The sequence below is a fragment of the Colletotrichum tamarilloi genome (assembly GCF_030869305.1).
Source record: "Colletotrichum tamarilloi strain Tom-12 chromosome Unknown Scaffold_193.1, whole genome shotgun sequence".
In the NCBI taxonomy this organism is placed as follows: Eukaryota; Fungi; Ascomycota; class Sordariomycetes; order Glomerellales; family Glomerellaceae; genus Colletotrichum; species Colletotrichum tamarilloi.
Window position 1 is genome coordinate 17,620 of NW_026849576.1, and position 16,808 is coordinate 34,427.

The 16,808-nt window shown below is 47.8% G+C and overlaps 6 protein-coding genes across 6 annotated transcripts; 2 read left to right on the forward strand and 4 right to left on the reverse strand.

Moving 5' to 3' along the window:
• Positions 1-2,995: 2,995 nt before the first annotated feature.
• Positions 2,996-3,427, forward strand: CTAM01_16055 (uncharacterized protein; the record flags this gene model as incomplete). Its single annotated transcript, XM_060532048.1, has 1 exon — positions 2,996-3,427. One exon carries the CDS (start codon positions 2,996-2,998, stop codon positions 3,425-3,427), a length of 432 nt encoding a protein of 143 aa, XP_060373373.1.
• Positions 3,428-4,545: 1,118 nt separating this feature from the next.
• Positions 4,546-5,635, reverse strand: CTAM01_16056 (uncharacterized protein; the record flags this gene model as incomplete). The annotated part of the gene is made up of 2 exons (XM_060532049.1): positions 4,546-4,847; positions 4,903-5,635. 2 exons carry the CDS (start codon positions 5,633-5,635, stop codon positions 4,546-4,548), a joined length of 1,035 nt encoding a protein of 344 aa, XP_060373374.1.
• Positions 5,636-7,638: 2,003 nt separating this feature from the next.
• On the reverse strand, positions 7,639-9,334 carry CTAM01_16057 (FAD binding domain-containing protein; the record flags this gene model as incomplete). The annotated part of the gene is made up of 9 exons (XM_060532050.1): positions 7,639-7,694; positions 7,879-8,068; positions 8,129-8,155; positions 8,220-8,323; positions 8,376-8,571; positions 8,674-8,874; positions 8,926-8,994; positions 9,058-9,183; positions 9,239-9,334. The coding sequence occupies 9 exons, from the start codon at positions 9,332-9,334 to the stop codon at positions 7,639-7,641; spliced, it is 1,065 nt and encodes a 354-aa protein (XP_060373375.1).
• Positions 9,335-10,950: 1,616 nt separating this feature from the next.
• On the forward strand, positions 10,951-12,262 carry CTAM01_16058 (fluconazole resistance protein 1; the record flags this gene model as incomplete). Its single annotated transcript, XM_060532051.1, has 3 exons — positions 10,951-11,163; positions 11,272-11,977; positions 12,036-12,262. The coding sequence occupies 3 exons, from the start codon at positions 10,951-10,953 to the stop codon at positions 12,260-12,262; spliced, it is 1,146 nt and encodes a 381-aa protein (XP_060373376.1).
• Positions 12,263-14,812: 2,550 nt separating this feature from the next.
• Positions 14,813-15,118, reverse strand: CTAM01_16059 (uncharacterized protein; the record flags this gene model as incomplete). The annotated part of the gene is made up of 2 exons (XM_060532052.1): positions 14,813-14,993; positions 15,048-15,118. 2 exons carry the CDS (start codon positions 15,116-15,118, stop codon positions 14,813-14,815), a joined length of 252 nt encoding a protein of 83 aa, XP_060373377.1.
• A 728-nt stretch (positions 15,119-15,846) lies between these two features.
• Positions 15,847-16,738, reverse strand: CTAM01_16060 (uncharacterized protein; the record flags this gene model as incomplete). Its single annotated transcript, XM_060532053.1, has 2 exons — positions 15,847-16,409; positions 16,462-16,738. 2 exons carry the CDS (start codon positions 16,736-16,738, stop codon positions 15,847-15,849), a joined length of 840 nt encoding a protein of 279 aa, XP_060373378.1.
• Between the last annotated feature and the right edge of the window lie 70 nt (positions 16,739-16,808).

Consider the following 16,808-nt stretch of genomic DNA (forward strand, 5'->3'; position numbering starts at 1 on the left):
CAGTATATCATCGATACAGCTTGCGAGGCCGGCCAGGAGCATTATGTAGAAGAGTTCGATGATCCTAATGAGCACTTCTCAGACATTCCAACAAATGGTCAGTAGACCTCAGTGAGAAGCAGGACTCACATCTACTGAGATTGCTACTAGCCTCTGAAAAATAAACAATCTGCATCTTTCCAGGTTCGATCTTCTTCCATCAAGTGAAGATTAACCGCAAGTGAAAACGAGGTAGACAAAACTTGAGAAAGCTATCAACGTACCAAACCGAGGCAATTTACCAAGCCTGAGCTCATGTTAGGCTTGAAAATGGTAACTGTCTACGTTTCAGAGTGGCGCTATATTCCATCTCTCAACTTGGTCTCCTTCTACTTAATCAACGGTCATCTGTACAACTTCACAGATGACTTTCAGGACATCAATATGACAACAAGTCAGAGTCAAGCATCACAAGCTACTTCATCATTGACAAGTCACGCATGTTTGGATGACAGGAAGTTTTGAATCTGAAACTGAGCCAAACCATCAATCTTCTATTTAATGAGGCGAACGGCAAGCTTTGCAAAGTAGAGAATGTAGGCGCCTGCCCCTAAGAACAGGTGACCATACAAAGAAACGCATGGTCCTAACATGGCCGACTTGACTGAGTGTGACGATCACTTTTCGCACGGAATTTGATTGAGGTAGAACAAGAGAATACTTAGATGAAATTAATTACACTCTTCTCTCATGCGTTAGCCAGCCTCCGCATTAACATTCTGATCTAAGCTTTGGCATGAAGACCAAAGATCATTGACCCGTACGCCTAAGTCTGTGGGTATCGTTGCACTCAAGATATCAGCAGACCCATACTTCTTAAAGTGCCCGTAATGACTTTGGGTAGCTTGGAAAACGCGTGCACCGAGATAAGCGAGTCCATTGTCTACTTCTTCTAGATACTTATGTCCGTGCATGGTCTACCATCTTGTGCCTTGCAATCAGACCGGAAGCATACTTTAGAGTATGACTCGGTTGAAGCCATGAAGCCAGCATGCGTGCAAACGTTTGATTAATAATTGCTCAAAAAATAGTTGATGTAGGCTTCGCCTGACACGCCCACCAATTCGACTAATATCACAAGATTCCTTGGCCAAGCCAAGCCCCAAATCGTCTCGCTAGACGCCCGCAATAAAAGTTGATCCCGTAACGTGTTGAGATGAGGCTAGAGTTCCCTCTATAGCCGGTAGTACGCTGAAACCATCGTCGAGGGCTGTAAGACAAAGTTCTCGGTTTCCATCGAAATCCATCTTAGTATCGCATCCTTGGACCCTGGCAGTGTTGTCGGACACAATGGCAAAGGGAATGACATCCCTGCTGGACACCGGGCACATGCAGATTATCGGGGCCCCACACCTCCATCCAGAACGAGTCCAATGTAGTTTAGCGTTCGGGTCAAAGCTCACTTCCCTGCAGACATCAGCCTTGTGGGTCTAGAGGAAGTCTACGGATAGTTCTTTAGACCCATGACTAAGGCACGGGCTAAAGCTTTGCGGGATGGACACAGGCCTGGCCACGAAAATTGTTTGACCTTACTCGCCTGACAGTCTTCCTCTGTATGGCGGCAATTGGGCGTCGAGGCTGCTGATGCGGATTGCTCCTTGATCAAATGTACGTTGCGATAGATGAACGCTGTCAGTCAAGATTCTTGTGGCTTATTACGATGTGAATAAGGTACTGAACGAAGTAGATAGTGTGTAATGTTCAGAGACATTCCATGTGACGTGCGGCTGTCTTGTCTTGCAGAACTACATTACCTTTCGGCCAATGAGCGGGATGAAACCGAGCCTATCTAGAAAATTGTAGTTCGCCCGGGATCCCATTACTTGGCATCGTTCCCGTTGCCGATCCTGCGACAGATTGCGATGAACTTGTATGCTTCTGGCGCCTTGAATTAAGGTAGATGATCTCAAATTAATACAGGATCCGATACCGAACGGCAAGATAACAAATCTACATAATAGCTACCGGTCAATACTGGTAGCTTATGGCCTCCCCCATATGTGACAAGATCCATCTATTATAGAGGAACTCTATTTATAGTGTTCCGGTTCACATGCCACTGCACGGACGATAGCATACTGCAGATTAGGAAACCAGTCTTCAATTAACCCATCCTTACCTTGTGCCAGGACCCTTGAGGGTCGGGGTATTTCGGCCTGATCGGCCCGTCTGGATCAAGTCTCGCGGCTCGCCCAATGGCCCTATCCACATCAGCGGGTCTAAAATGAATCGGAAACTTTCGTTCCTAGTCAACCTTACGACTATATATACTTCAACAAGTTAGCGCAATCACGGCCCGCAGGAGGGCTCATCCGCTGCACCGGTTATCGGGAGAATATCATCCCCACGTACCTAATCGTACGGCAACTGCATTCCAGACTCTTATGTCTAACTTTAATAGCCGCTCCTATCGCTGTATGACCTGCTGACAGTGCCGGGGACCCCGGAAACACAGATCTGCCAGTTTGAGCATGCCTTGGCAGGACAATAATTCCTCCAGATACACGACTTTCCTCGCCAAGACCCGGAACTAGGCCTGATCGAGAATCTCATGCAGGAAGCTCTGGTCCTTCTGAATTCTGCCTCCTTTGAGAGTTCATCTTTCGTCGCAGCCAAGACTCATAGTCACGAGGCAATATACAGAGTAATGTATAGGGCAGAAAAATCGGTCTTGCCGTGTCGTTACGTCTTGAGATGTTGAAGGGACAACATGCGAGTGATCTCGTACTGGCCATTGGACCATCCGAAAGACACTAGAATCAGGTGGACTTGGAAAGTATAAAGGATCAAGTTATTCTCCCGTTCAAAAGTTCATACTTCTCTCCTCATCACGATCATTCCACACTACAATACCAGTCAGTTCATTCCTTTAGACATTCATTACCTACACTCATTCAAAACCAACCCTCATTTTACCAACACCACCAACACCACCAACACCACCAACACCATCAAGATGCACGCCTCTGCCATCCTCGTCACTCTCCTTGCCGCCACTAGCATGGCTGCCCCTAGCCCCGCCATTGCCAACCACGAGGGGCCGGGCGCCAGTCAGTTCATCGCCCGCCAGGACCCTAGGCTCAAGCAGGCTCAAGACAGACTCACGGGAGCTCGCAATGCTGCCATGGAGGCCATCGAGAATGGCGGTGGCAAAGGCCGCAAGCTCGGAGAGATGAACTGCGGCACTCGCTGCAGCCAATGCCAGACTGGCGCCGTCACGTCTGCTGTAGGAAAGATTGCAGTCTGCGGTGCCGCCGCGCTGGGTCTTGCTGTCGTTAGCGGCCCTATCGGGATCTTCCTCGACGTTGTCGGATTTGCCGGCTGCGAGGCCGAGGCTATCGGAGAGCTGAACAAGTCTGAGGCCGAGTGCTCGACCATCGTCGGCTAAGGGATATGGAGAGGTCGGTCACAGGAAGCTCGCTATCTTATGTAACAGTAGATTGTACACGGTTCGAATTTGTTTTGCTTTTTGTTTATAGAAATTGGGATCCCATTTGCTTTTTACCTTTCGGAGGTCTACCTATGTGAATGCGTGATTGTCTTCCTCCCGTGAACGGCCGGGCTGTAGTTCCATCATTTGCGTCGTGTCCATTGCTTGAGATGGAGCGGTGTTCGAGAGTACGTGTAATGCCAAAATAATGTTTAAGCAACATCTCGGGTTGAGTAGAGAGAATCCGGAAGGTAAGACGCTACCCAACCATTTCTCGACGCGAGCATCAACATATCCTGAGTAACAACTAGTCTTGTGAAGGTTTGTGCATCTTTGCACTCACCTACAGTAACAGAGCCGCAATTCTATCGATAATATTCCCTTTTACCGTTCTACCTAGTTTATCTTCGAGCTATTTAGCCATATACTCCCCATCAGGCCTCTCATATTATTCTTTATCCAGTCTTCTACTTCATCCAGAATATTGAGCATCCATTTTCCTAGCTTCTCGCACTCGTCATCCAGTTTACTAGTATAAAAAGCCAAAGACTCAATATTATCCGTAGTCTCGACTTGACGATTTACAGCATGCGTAGTTGGTTCGAGAATAGAAAAAGCAGATCAGATATCCTATCCCGCAAATATTTTCGCTCTGTACACTGGTCATTGAGACTCGTCCCCCTGAAAAGTATGACCTGCACCAAAGAACAGGATTCAGCTTCATTGGGCGCAAGCGAGGTTTACTTTTCTGAAATGTGTTTAAGTTCCCAAGTTCTAGTTCTTTCTGTATTTTGGAAACTAAAGGATGCCTTCGACGGGATTGGGCTTTAGGCCTTTTGGGTGTCTGTAACCTAGCTAGAGATATAGGTAGAGCTGGCCGTTTCAGAGGTGGCTCGGTTATTGGTCTACAGCATCTGACAACACTCTGAGGGCAGTCCATCTACGGTGATGATTTCACCTGTGTATAACGCTATACAACAACCAAGGCAAAATAGTGACTCCAGTGTGTCGCCGCGACGGTGCAGTACGGGCGAAGTAGATAATGGTGTCTCATGTAATCTTTTATCCCAGCTACCTTAGAAGTAGACATTGCTTACACTATCAACGATTCCATCCCGCAGAGTCCTCCATCCCTCCTGACCTGCCCATTTCTTTAACAAGCTAAGGCCTTCACTCTGGTCAATCGACACAGCAAGATGGAAAGTCTCTGGATAGTCTTCTATGAAGGCGTGGTCTGGCCGCGTCTCTCTTAAAATAGCCAAAAACTCGTTCCAATGAGCGCTGTTGCCCCAAGCCTGCACACGGGCTTTCTGAACAGCCGGGTCAAGCATGGCTGCCACGTGGAGCAATGCAACGTCCTTGACATCTACATAATAGGCTGTTGCCTGTCAATAATTTCCATGATCCGTGTCAATATGTCCCATGTTACTCACCGGCGGGGTAGGGATCCAGGAGGCTCCTTTTATTGTTCCAAATGTGGTTGAGCCAGTTGGACTTTGCCTCAGCATGCTTTCTGTGCAAAGGCTCCCCTAACACACCAGACGGATTGATCGAGTTGACGTTGTAATGAGGCTGTTTTTCGCTGACAAAATTCCAGACAGCTTTCTCAGCAGTGACCTTGCTTGCCGCGTATGTGGTCATGCTGCGAGAAGCCTCGTAGGGAGGTGGCGCCCACGCAGCTTCGACGGCGGCTTCGTTCCAGGTATGTTGTGTAACATGCGTCGTATCCCCAGCCCGCGGCAAAATGAGGGCCACAAAAGAGCTGGTATACACAACCTCCTTGACGGATGGCTCTTCGGCGGCTGCCTTCAGCACCGATAATGCTCCATCAACAGTTCCAGGAATGACCTTCCTCGGGTCGGGGTCGAGACTGGTAATAGTTGCCAGGTGAATGATTCCAGAAACTCCTTTCACAGCTTCGTCGAAAGCACCTTCCGCGCCTAAGTCAGGGACTTCAACGAGTTCAAATTCGCCTCGATCAACATGTGACTTGAAGAGCTGATCAATAAGCCACGATGCCTGGACTAGGTTCCGAACCGAACCGCGGACTTTGTAATTGCGCTTCAAGAGTTGACGGGCTACATGGCAGGCGATAAAGCCTGTAGCGCCGGTAATGAGCACCCAGGAGCCGGCGGGGATGGTTATGTCCTTGGTCGATTGATGCATATTGAGAGGTTAGATTGACTGTTCCGGCTGGACGCAGCGGATAGAAGGCAGTTAGATGCCACATAAAGACAGTCTAAAAAGAAAAAAAGTTCTTTAAATGGACATAACTACTCACGCAAGAAAATAATGACACCATCGGGGAATTGAAACGGTACAATACCGAAGCTAACCTCCAGAAAAGCAAAGAACCCGACATTCGGCCCTACAGGTATATGAGCCCAAGTGCCTTCCTGAAGCGGTTATTCTTCGCGCTGAAAGCTAGGGGGACAACTTATCCTAGTAGCCGTTTTTAGCAAATCCAGGATCTGATTTTTATGTATCGTTCGTCCTCGCATGCTTCCCTGAGGCCGAAGGCGGGCCTCACTTTTTCGCCCGAGCCCGTTATAGAATGTTCGCTGTTCAGTACGGAGTTTAGAGTCCTAGATCCGGTAGTGGATCTTTCCACTAATTTGGCACGCTATGTGCTATGAGGCTCGCACAAATTACGTAGTGGATCATTACGCAGACCGTACATTCTGTGACGGATGGCAGCCGTACTGCCAGAAGCTGGAACTGTACCGTTGAGCGATGTATTCAAAAGAGAGCCCCTAGCTTGTGTGGGGCTATTCCGAGTAAGGTACATATGTAGTTCCGTCACGTAGCAACTTGTGTACCATAGCCGAAGCTATAGGAAAAGGTTGTGCTTGACGAAAGGTCGTGTTTGTTGTCACTGTCTTTGGCCTAATTCCTCCATGACCTTGGAGATAATCACAAATAGGTTCTTTGCTTGATATATATGGTGCTTTTTTGCTTAGATTTCAGACATTGAATTTGAGGTCTCTTGCTGTCCGAGTCCAGATTTATGGGCAACGTTAAACTACTCAGAGTGCTTGGCTGAAGTTGGGATATCTTACCAGCAGTGTTGACAGGTCTACTGTTGACGGAATTTGGCGGTCCAAAATGCCTTCCGAAAGCCGCTTCCACCCTTGACGGCATTTTGGCTGCTGCTGACGTGGCTAATGGTGTTTAAGACCGCAATGCATCGCCGCTAGTGAGGCCGATCTCATCTGGTTCCCTTTCGATCACCCACTCAAGTCTTCACCTGAGCCGTAGCTTCTTTCACAGCAGGAGTGTCGACTTTAAACCGTAGCCAAAATGGTTATGGCATGCTTTCATGACTTTTCAAGCTTGGCCAACGAATATTGGTGTTGTGTCATTCTTGTACTTACTGCTGCGGACTGCTACCGGCTCAAGCTGGCAGTCTGCCTGACATAATTTCAAGCACGTTGAATTTTCATGGATACTTCTACATGATGAGTTTGCTCTTTGAATTTGTCTGAGATGTAGAAGCGTTAGCATAGGTACAACGCCAAGTGAACGTATCAGGAACGCCCCTCGTATCATCTGAAGGCCTCTGCGCATCTAAAACAGCGTGTCGAGTTAGATAATCGCACCTCAGGCATTACGATGCTGGCTCATCACTTTCCGGCAGTTCCATAACGCCTTGTCATGCTTCAAAATCCTCTTGCTGATAGTTATGGCACTTGCCAGTTGGCGAGCTTCTTCTGCCAAGCCCATGGCAGACTTTGCATCACAAAAGCCCAACATGCATCTAAAGACGCTCCAATTTTATCGTTTGACTCTGATTTGAGCATGAAGCGATTCGTTTCCCACATAGTCTCCGGTCAATCGGTCAGAAATTCGAATTCAGACGTGTCGTGACTCTATCTTAAACGAGCCTAAAACCCCCGCTTTCACTGCTCGACGACAAAATTGAGACGATGGCCGTGAGGAACGATCATTATTTGAACCAGGTTCCACTTGTTTATGGTTTAATACCATCTTTCACTTCGATAATCAAATATATTGACCAGGGCGGACACGTAAAACAAGTAGCCATCAGCGGTGACAAATGTGGCTGATGTGCGAAAGTGTGGTACACACGCGTTGGTCCCGTTGGCCCCGTTGGCGATGGGAACCTCATTATGATATTCTTGCCCGACTTCCTAATATTCGCACTTCAATCAAGCGTCCAAACGGCCTTTGCACACAACTGTCTTCTTGTCGCCAGATTGGCTATCTGCTATGTCATTTGCTCTTGAGTAAAAGCAGATACTTGCAGACCATCAAGCTGACAGGCTTCGTTGGAGTACCCGTTCCGCGTGCTCCCACGCATTATGTTGATTGGCATAAGCAGTCCATCCTCGAAACTCATTGGCTGATTGGGTTAGTTGGGATCACAATTTCGGGCATACAGTACGTACGAGTGGGCTGGCCTCTTTGCGAGTCGCTTGCATCTTGTCCATTTCTACGAGCGTAATCTTGAATGCGGTCAGCTCTTTCTTTGCGACAGACCTGCAGCAACTTGAGCCGCTCTGGGACCTGTTCTGCCAGAGTGCCCCGCCGTAGCAGAATAGCGAGGGTGACAGCATCTTCAATTGCCATTGCAGCGCCCTGACCCATAACTTGTCTTGTCAGCCGATAGTCGTTCAACTTTTGATCGAGTACACTCACACGGTGTGAAGGGGTGGCAAGCATCGCCTATGAGGGCGAGGCGACCTTCAGACCATTTCTCAAGGGGTTCCATGTCCAACAAAGGCCACACCTTCAGATCTTCCTCGGGGGCCTGTTCCAGAACAGCTTTGGCTCCGTCACCGAAAGTCTCAAACGACTTCAGCATCCCCTTCTTCTTGTCCTGAGGAGATTCCGCTTCTGAGGCCCGTTAGTGAACACACACCATACACTTGAGAAGATAACCAACCAATGGCAGACGCCTCCACCTCTTCGCTCGGTACAATGGCGACCAGGTTCAACATCTCGCCATCGGCACAAGGATAGCAGATGATACGGCGATCATTTCCCATCCATTCCGTCAAGGAAATACCGAGTTTGGCATACTCCGATGTTCGGTTGTCATCGGCCATGGTGCTCCTCGGAGATAGCCAACGGTAGCAATGCTTTCGAAAAGGGAATACCTTCTTGTGAGCATCGATGTACTGCCGGGTGAATGACTGCCTTTCATTAGTCGCGACGCCACTTTTGGTACACAGAGTTCTTACGTGGACACCATCAGCGCCGATAATCGCGTCGCCATGATGCTTCCGTCCGTCGGACAGCGTCAGCTGGCCGTTCTGGATATCTAGAGATGTAATGTCACAACTGAGGTGCAGCTGAACCAGCTCGCCGCCGGTATCTCCTTGTTGCAGGACTTGGTGCTTAAGGGCTGAGTGGAGATGCGCTCGGTGGATGAAGTAAAACCTCTATTCTCATCAGTTTTCGACTATTCATGCGAGCAGGTGCGCGCAACTCACCTCCGATTGGAGTTTGGACGGAATTTCCTGCTTGACGAAGCACTTGCCAGCCGAATTGTACATAGTCCACTGTTTATACCCTTTTAGCAACATCTTCTGCAGGATATGACCAAAGTTGACCAAAGTACAAACCAGATTGCAGATGCTGGACCCGTGTTCCTCCGGCTCGAAACCAATCTTTCGCAGGATAGAGGTACAGTTTGCTGCTAGCCCAATGGCTGCACCAATTTCCGCGGCGAACTTTGACTTCTCGAACACCTGAAAGCATCTGGTTAGATACCAGACCGCGCCGGAAGAGAGGTCGATGACAAACCAAGACTTCGTGGCCTTCGCGGCTCAATGCCAACGCGGCGGTGAGACCGCCTATACCGGCTCCAACGATGAGAATACGAAGCTTTTGGCCTTCCATGATGACACTGTGCTTACTGCGCAACTTGTTGAACGTCGCAATTGCCCTGCAGACTGCAGTCTGGTTTATTCACATCCTACTCCAGTTCTTATATCGATTTGTATGTCGCATTGCAATTCAGGGACAGATCTGAAATGTATCTGGTGTGGATATCTCTCATGTCAAAAATTCAACTTGTTGGGAACAAGACTTCGTCGGACCGATTGCCACCGCTTCATATCGGTGTACACTTGTTTCCACCTTCCCGTAACACCTCCGCCTGATCCTGAATACCGGAAATTGCGTGGAATGGGAACCGAATCAATCTTTGACTTTGTGCCTTTCCAGAAGCTGTTGAAACGACCCTGATTGGAGGCTGGTTTGGGAGCATTTCAGGCCATGCCGTTACTATAGATGCAGGTGCATGAGAACCGTGCAACCTCAAGCTAGCAGCTCGGTTTCGCGAAATCCTGGTCATTAGAAGTGGAGTGGATAGATTTGCTCTCTCCTCTTGTAAGCTCGCCTCCTCGATAAAAAAGGATTGTAATATTAACTGCCTAATTAGGTAGTTATAACCCCGTTGGGAGCGTCTCTGAAACCTGAATAGGGAATTTTTTAAGAAAGAACAGCGAGGATCATTCCTGTAAATACCTGGACGCCTGATCGTCTCGTGTCTGTCTGGTGGCACTAGGGTTCCACGATGACTACAGGGGCTGAAATCATTGAATGTGCGTAACGTAACCCACCGTCGCGTAGCCTAGATCACCGTCTCAGTGCTAATCACAGTGAAGACCCACCATGGGCCATGGTTAACCAAGTGCCAGGATCAAAGTTGATCGACAAGATCCTGGCTAGCGCGGCGAAAGTCTAGAGCCATCTTGATGGAGTAGCGTGGCGGAGATAGCTTCATATATTCCCGCTTAGTCATGTCTGTGTTCCAAAGCCAATGACTGAGACCTGCGAGCGCGACGTTGCGAGCAAATGGAGATAACAACTATGTCCGGCTTTCCACGACTAGACACGAAAATGGTCTCAAGTTGGCGATGTTGCATATATCACAAAGCACTCGCACGACTTTGCTATAGTCCAATGACCAATTACCCATACTATGACAGCCGATCACACTTGACGCCTTCGTCGTTGTTCACTTTCCTTCATCCTCACCTCCGCCCCTATCCACCATGATGAATGGTGAACGGGATGTTGAAAAGGCGGCCTCTGCGACCAACCACAAGGCGTTTTTTTCTTACCTATACGATGCTGCTGGCGTTACCCAAGAAGTGTTAGATTGGTCTTACCAGGGTCATGGCACCCAAAGCGACCCTTTTGTTGTCGAATTCCTGGTAGCGGATTCTGCCAACCCATTACAGTTGCCAAGCTGGAGGAAATGGTCTATCACATTCCTTCAAGCATTTGCAGTTCTAGCTGTAAGCTTTGCATCTAGTTCATTTTCTAGCGGCATACCATATATCGTCGATGAGTTCAACGTTAGCCGCATGGTGGCTCTACTCGGAGTATCCTTGTTCGTTATAGGCTTCGCTTTGGGGTGAAGTATTGCCAGCTGCATACCATTGAATTCAAATGACTAATCAGCCTCATATTGTTGCAGACCACTTGTGTTCGCACCCCTCTCGGAAATGTTCGGCAGACAACTCATATTCGCCATTACCTTTGGTGCGCTGACGGCGTTCAATGCTGGCGCCGCTGGATCGAAGAACATTGAAACTCTGCTCATTTTGCGCTTTCTAGCTGGGACGATTGGGTCGGCACCTCTGACAAATGCCGGCGGAGTGATTGCTGATATGTTCTCGGCGGACGAACGAGGCTTGGCCAATGCTCTCTTCGCAACGGTGCGTCTAGATAATCCCTGTATGACCCGCTTGACTGGCCTGCTCGGTTATGTGCTTTGTTCATTGTGCTTGCCTTTATATTCACCTGCTGACGCCAATGTGAGCCAGGCTCCTTTTCTTGGACCGGCTGTAGGCCCAATCGCAGGTGGCTTCCTGAGCCAGGCCAAGGGCTGGCGATGGCTTCAAGGCCTGATGGCCATCTTCACTGGTGTTCTTTGGATTCTTGGTTCACTTTGGGTTCCTGAGACCTACGCCGTCGTAATCCTGCGTCGCAGGGCAGAAGTTCTGTCCAACATTACCGGCCATGTTTACGTCTCTAAATTCGATGTTGGTCACCCCAACAAAGCGTTGCTCGCAGAGCTCAGAAAGGCTCTGCTACGACCATGGCAACTCTTGTTTTTGGAGCCTATCGTTCTGCTCTGTTCTATTTTCCAAGCTGTTGTTTTTGGGACCTTATACATGATGTTCGCCGCTTTCCCGATTGTTTTCCAGCAAACCCGTGGTTGGTCCAACGGCGTTGGTGGTCTTGCATTTCTGGGTGTCGCCATAGGCATGATGTTTGCTGTTGGGTATAGCGGCTACGACAATATTCGTTACATCAAGGTCAACAAAAGCTATGATGGCGGTGCACCTCCGGAAATGAGACTACCCCCTGCTCTGATTGGATCAGTTCTCCTACCTATCGGCCTGTTCTGGTTCGCCTGGACGAACGGACCAAACATTCACTGGATCTTTCCCATTGTCGGATCGGGCTTTTTCGCGGCTGGTCTTGTCCTGGTTTTCTTAAGCCTGATGAACTACCTGGTCGACTCTTGTGAGTATTCGGACTTTGTATACATTTTCTCACGAAATGGAGACGTCTAACGTTGTAGATGTCATATACGCTGCCTCCGTTCTCGCCGCGAGCTCCGTCTTGCGAAGTCTTTTTGCCGCAGCGTTCCCTCTTTTCACCACCAATATGTACCATAGCCTTGGCATCCATTGGGCAAGTTCTGTTCCGGCTTTTCTCTCCCTTGCCTGCGTTCCGTTTCCGTTTCTGTTTTTCAGGTACGGAAAGTCGATTCGGTTGCGATGCAAATATGCAGCTCAAGTTGCCTGATGTTGTGTCCCTTGAGGGTTGAGACGAAAACAACTCGACTTCGAGGTGTAAGTTGAATTAATTGAGGGCAAAACCGCAAAGTTGACCAAGTTTATCGTAACTTGGGTAGAAGGAAATAATCAAGCGTGGGGCGACCCCTTTTCACTCAAAAAGGGAGACTTCTCCGAATGGTATATGTAAATATTCTATAATCAGTCTAGACAACTTGTACAATTGAGCTTAGCCTAGAACTTGAGTTGGTCAAGAGCGGGTTTCTGCACGTTGACTGAATTGATGACGAAGTTGATTATTGAGGTTGTAGTGAGTGAAGCGTTGAGGAGGCTGATGAATGAGTCGATAAGCTGTGACTTTCGACTTTGTCGTTTGCATTTTATCAACGCCCTTTAATTCATGAGGCATATTGCCAGACTAACCTTACTAAAACATGCCTAAGCTAGGATTCAGCTGAGTCTTAGCCTACCACCACATTCACCAGCTGAATGAGCTTGGGATTGGCTGCGCCATCATCAAGATTCCAACCGGACTGGCTTGGAAACAGAACATAATTACCGGCGCGGTAATGCCTTATTAGTATTAGCTTCTTCTCACATCGCAAAATGCGAATCTCATGAGAGTCAGATCAGTGATGTCGCGCAAAACTCGTCATGCACTTGAACGAATCACAGCCCCCCAGTCCGCTGGAACAGAGTCGCAAGAGCACCACTAGCCAGCTATGCCATTCCACAAGCTCCGACGCCGTTGCTGCGAAAGATATAGATCAATTATAGTTCTCTGTCGTCGAACATGTTACAAGGGCTGAGGTATGCTGCGCCATCTTCCGTTATAGCGAGATGTACCGACTAAACTAGGCAAGCGCTGTAAAGCCAACCCTTAGACCTGTTCTTAGAACGATAGCTGCAATATACTGATGAGGTATATTAGACATTGACTTGAAGGCATTCGCAGGCGTATTTCTAACTTTTGCCTAGCCAAGAGGATCAATCTGAGATGCTAGTAGCCATATTCAAGACTAGTTATTTACTTAAACCCTCTCAACTTCCCTCTTCTACGTAGACTTTGTATACTTAATAGAACAGAATTTAGGTCCAAGTCTTGAATCCCTGACTAGACCGTGATGTCTCAGATAATTCTACGCCTAGGCCCAGAACGACAAGTGTGGCAAAAAGCAAAACCGTTGGCAATGACGAATTAGTCATTTTCTATCCCTACTCTGCGCTATGCAATTACCCCTGAAACAGTCCAAACGGCCTGTGCATAGTATATAAGAGTTTTAAAGGCATGATTTGCTTTAAAGGCTTAACCCGCACTTTCCACTTTTGTTCCTTCTAGTAGGGAGATTGAGAGGTTTATGCGAATCTTTCAAGTTTTACTTCCCTCAGTCCGTACTAAAAGCAAGAACGAAGCTACATAACTAGTCGCTGACCAACTGCAAACCGACCTCATTCGATATGAACCTCACTTCGGTTTTCGTGCCCATTCTCGTTTCCGGGGCAATGTCATTGTCACTTCCGAGGGACGAGTCTTCCACGGTGAGTTATCGTGCTTTCAAGTCTTTGCGTACATGGCCTGTTTGGTCTTGTGCTGCAATGAGAAATAGGTCGTAGGGTCCTAGTACGGGAAAGATACAGGAGGCGAATGATGAGCGACGGTGCCAAGGATGACTATGAGCTAATAATTTAAGATAGAATACCTATATGAGTATCACCTATCATAGTTAATAACGATAGATTGGACAGCCAGTACTATTACTAACAGATTAATATGCTACTAATGTATATATTTTTCTACACCCGGCGGATCACGATATCGTCTAAGAGAGCATGGAGAGTAATAAAAGAGGTTATAAATAGCATACGAGTGTTCCTAGACTACAGCTATCGAGGAGGCAGACATTATAAAAGGAAGTATAGAAATTAACGCGAACAGGTAAAACCAGCCCGTAAATATCGTTTTGTTTTATGAAAAATGATAAATGATAGAACTAATACGGGTATTAATATAATCAAATAAAACTAAGGTATAAGTATTACCTATTTTTACAAAAAGTAATAGATAACGGAGCCGCTGCGGATACTAATACAACGGGGTGAAACTAGCCCATAAGTATCGCCCATTTCTAAATAGTAGTAGATGTCTAAAAGAGTAAGAAAGTTAAACTAACAATCCAACCCCAGTGTATAAGCATTGCTTATGATAAGGCCCGGAAGCTAAGACAATGATATAGACTGCGCTAGTCAGTAGCGCCGACACGATAATTGGAGCGCAGAAGCTAACTAGTTGGCATAGGTTCAGGACGTAAGTGATGCTCCCCTACGACAAAATGATCGACACAGACGGTGCAGAAGCTAACATGATGGGTTAACAGAAGCCGGTAAGTTTGGTGTTGTCCGCAGATAGTACGGACACTAACAGTGTTATTATAGCCTCGAGTAAGTATCGTGTCAAGTCTCGCTGCTGAGATGTCTTACTGTATCTTGATCCGAGACTTCTCCTTTATTCCCTACGTAGTAGGTTGCTTTTGTATATGTCTACGTACAGAGTTGTGCACCATTATTTCCCAGGGAAGGCGGGGCTTCCGGTGAAGGGAGGTATCCTCGCTGGGTTCTGAACCTTTCTGCCTCTTTCTCTAATTATTGTGTCTTTGTCGCTCTGTCGTTTTGGGAATGCGACTCCGCCGGTAAACGGCGGGACTTTGGCTGTGTTCTTGACGCGACTGACACTCTCAACCCCACTAGACCTAGAATTAGCACAAATGTACTCTACCTGGAGCTTTCGCCAGACTTACATTGACTCAACGGGAAGTGCGCTAGCCTCGAAAAGAGATACAGCGATCACAAGTGTAGAGAAAAACTTCATGATTACTATCGTTTAGCTGCGACGGAAGTAGTTTGTTTTGGGTAAAGACAACTCTTTCTCAGCCGTTAGCGAAGTTCGTGAGACTTTATAGCATTCTTAAACATTAGATCGGCCTCGCTGTTTTACATAAACCCCTTAAAGACCGTGTTGCTGGTGCACACAAGGTTCAAGGCGACGTTTCTGTGTGTTTGGGAAACACGACTCGCGCTCCAATGTCGTTTCTAGTCGCCCGGAACGGCCGTTTTTCGCCGAGTGATCTCGAAATAAAGACGCCGGATAAACTTTAAGGCCTGATTCAGAGAGCACGCCAAGCCCGAAAATAGGTCTTGCAAACCATCTGAACTCTTGAGTGACCTCTGGAGATCATTGTAGGCCTGGTATATCTTTCCGGGCTGGTGCACGTGATACAAGTACGACGAATCTTGGGTTTTTGATCCATCATGTCTTGGATGTCACCTTGAATGTCCGTTCAACACAGGGTTTGAACCCGGTCCGATCCTCTGGGAAGCATCTATAGAAGACAGACGCGATGATCGATCAATACTATTACCTCCATTACTTGGCACACTTGAATTGTAGATCATTAGTTGATCCTCAAGAACACGCCTTGTCATCCATAGTTCAATCGGATTGCATCGATGCTGTATCTACCACTACTTTTTGCCTGACATGCCATCTAAGCAAGTGACCTTGCTCGTTCTAGAAGCTCAATATAAGACATCAACCGCCTAGGCAGCTTCAGCGGCGGCAACTCCAGCACCCGTGGACAAGTTGGCTTTCTTGCCAGTTTCTTTGCCGTTACCTCCGTTCTTCTTCTTGCCGTCGTCAACCGCTGTACCGTTGTTCTTGTTTCCAGGCTGGTTTCCCTTGCCGTTATCCTTGCCCTTATTCTTATCGGCATTCGCGTTTCCATTGTTCTTCTTGCCATCCTTATCGTTGTTATTTTTGTTGGTGCCGGCATTGGCGCCGGCGTTGGCAGTTCCATTCGCCTTGCCATTGTTGTTGTTCTTGCCGTCGTTATTGTCCTTGCCGTTGTTCTTCTTCCCATCGTTGTTCTTCCCCTTTCCGTTGTCTGCGGCCGTACCATTGTTTTTGTTTCCACCAGCACCATTATTCTTCTTGCCGTTGTTCTTGTCGGCATTGTTATTTTTCTTTCCGGTGTTCTTGCATCTGCATGCTTTGCCCTTTGCGTCTTTGCCCCTCTTCTTTCCCTTGGCGCATCCTTGGCAATTGTTGTTGTTCTTCTTCTTGCCGTCGTTGTTGTTCTTCCCGTCATTTTTCTTGCCGCCTCCTGCCATTTGGTTAGCCTGATGATAATAAATGGTGCACTGTCAATGTCCTACCAGCAGTATTGTTGGCCTGACGTGCTATGAGCTCGCCAAAAGTAGCAGCCTCCTCAATGTCACGGGTGGTGAGATCATTCTCATCATCCTCCTCTGCTCTATCTTCAATCGCAAATGGATGTAAAGTTGAATCTTGTTCGTCTCTATCAACAAGAGTAGGGCTTCCCGTGATGGCCTCAAGGTCTCGGGCAACCTCGTCGCGGGTAGCGATGAGACCCGCGTCTGTAATAGCTGCGGCTGCGATGCCAGCCAGAAAGAGAACTGAGATAGGCTTCATTGTCGTTGGAGTGAATGTGAGAGCCTTGGAGACTGGGTGAAGTAGGAATATCTGATGTCAAATATCTAGA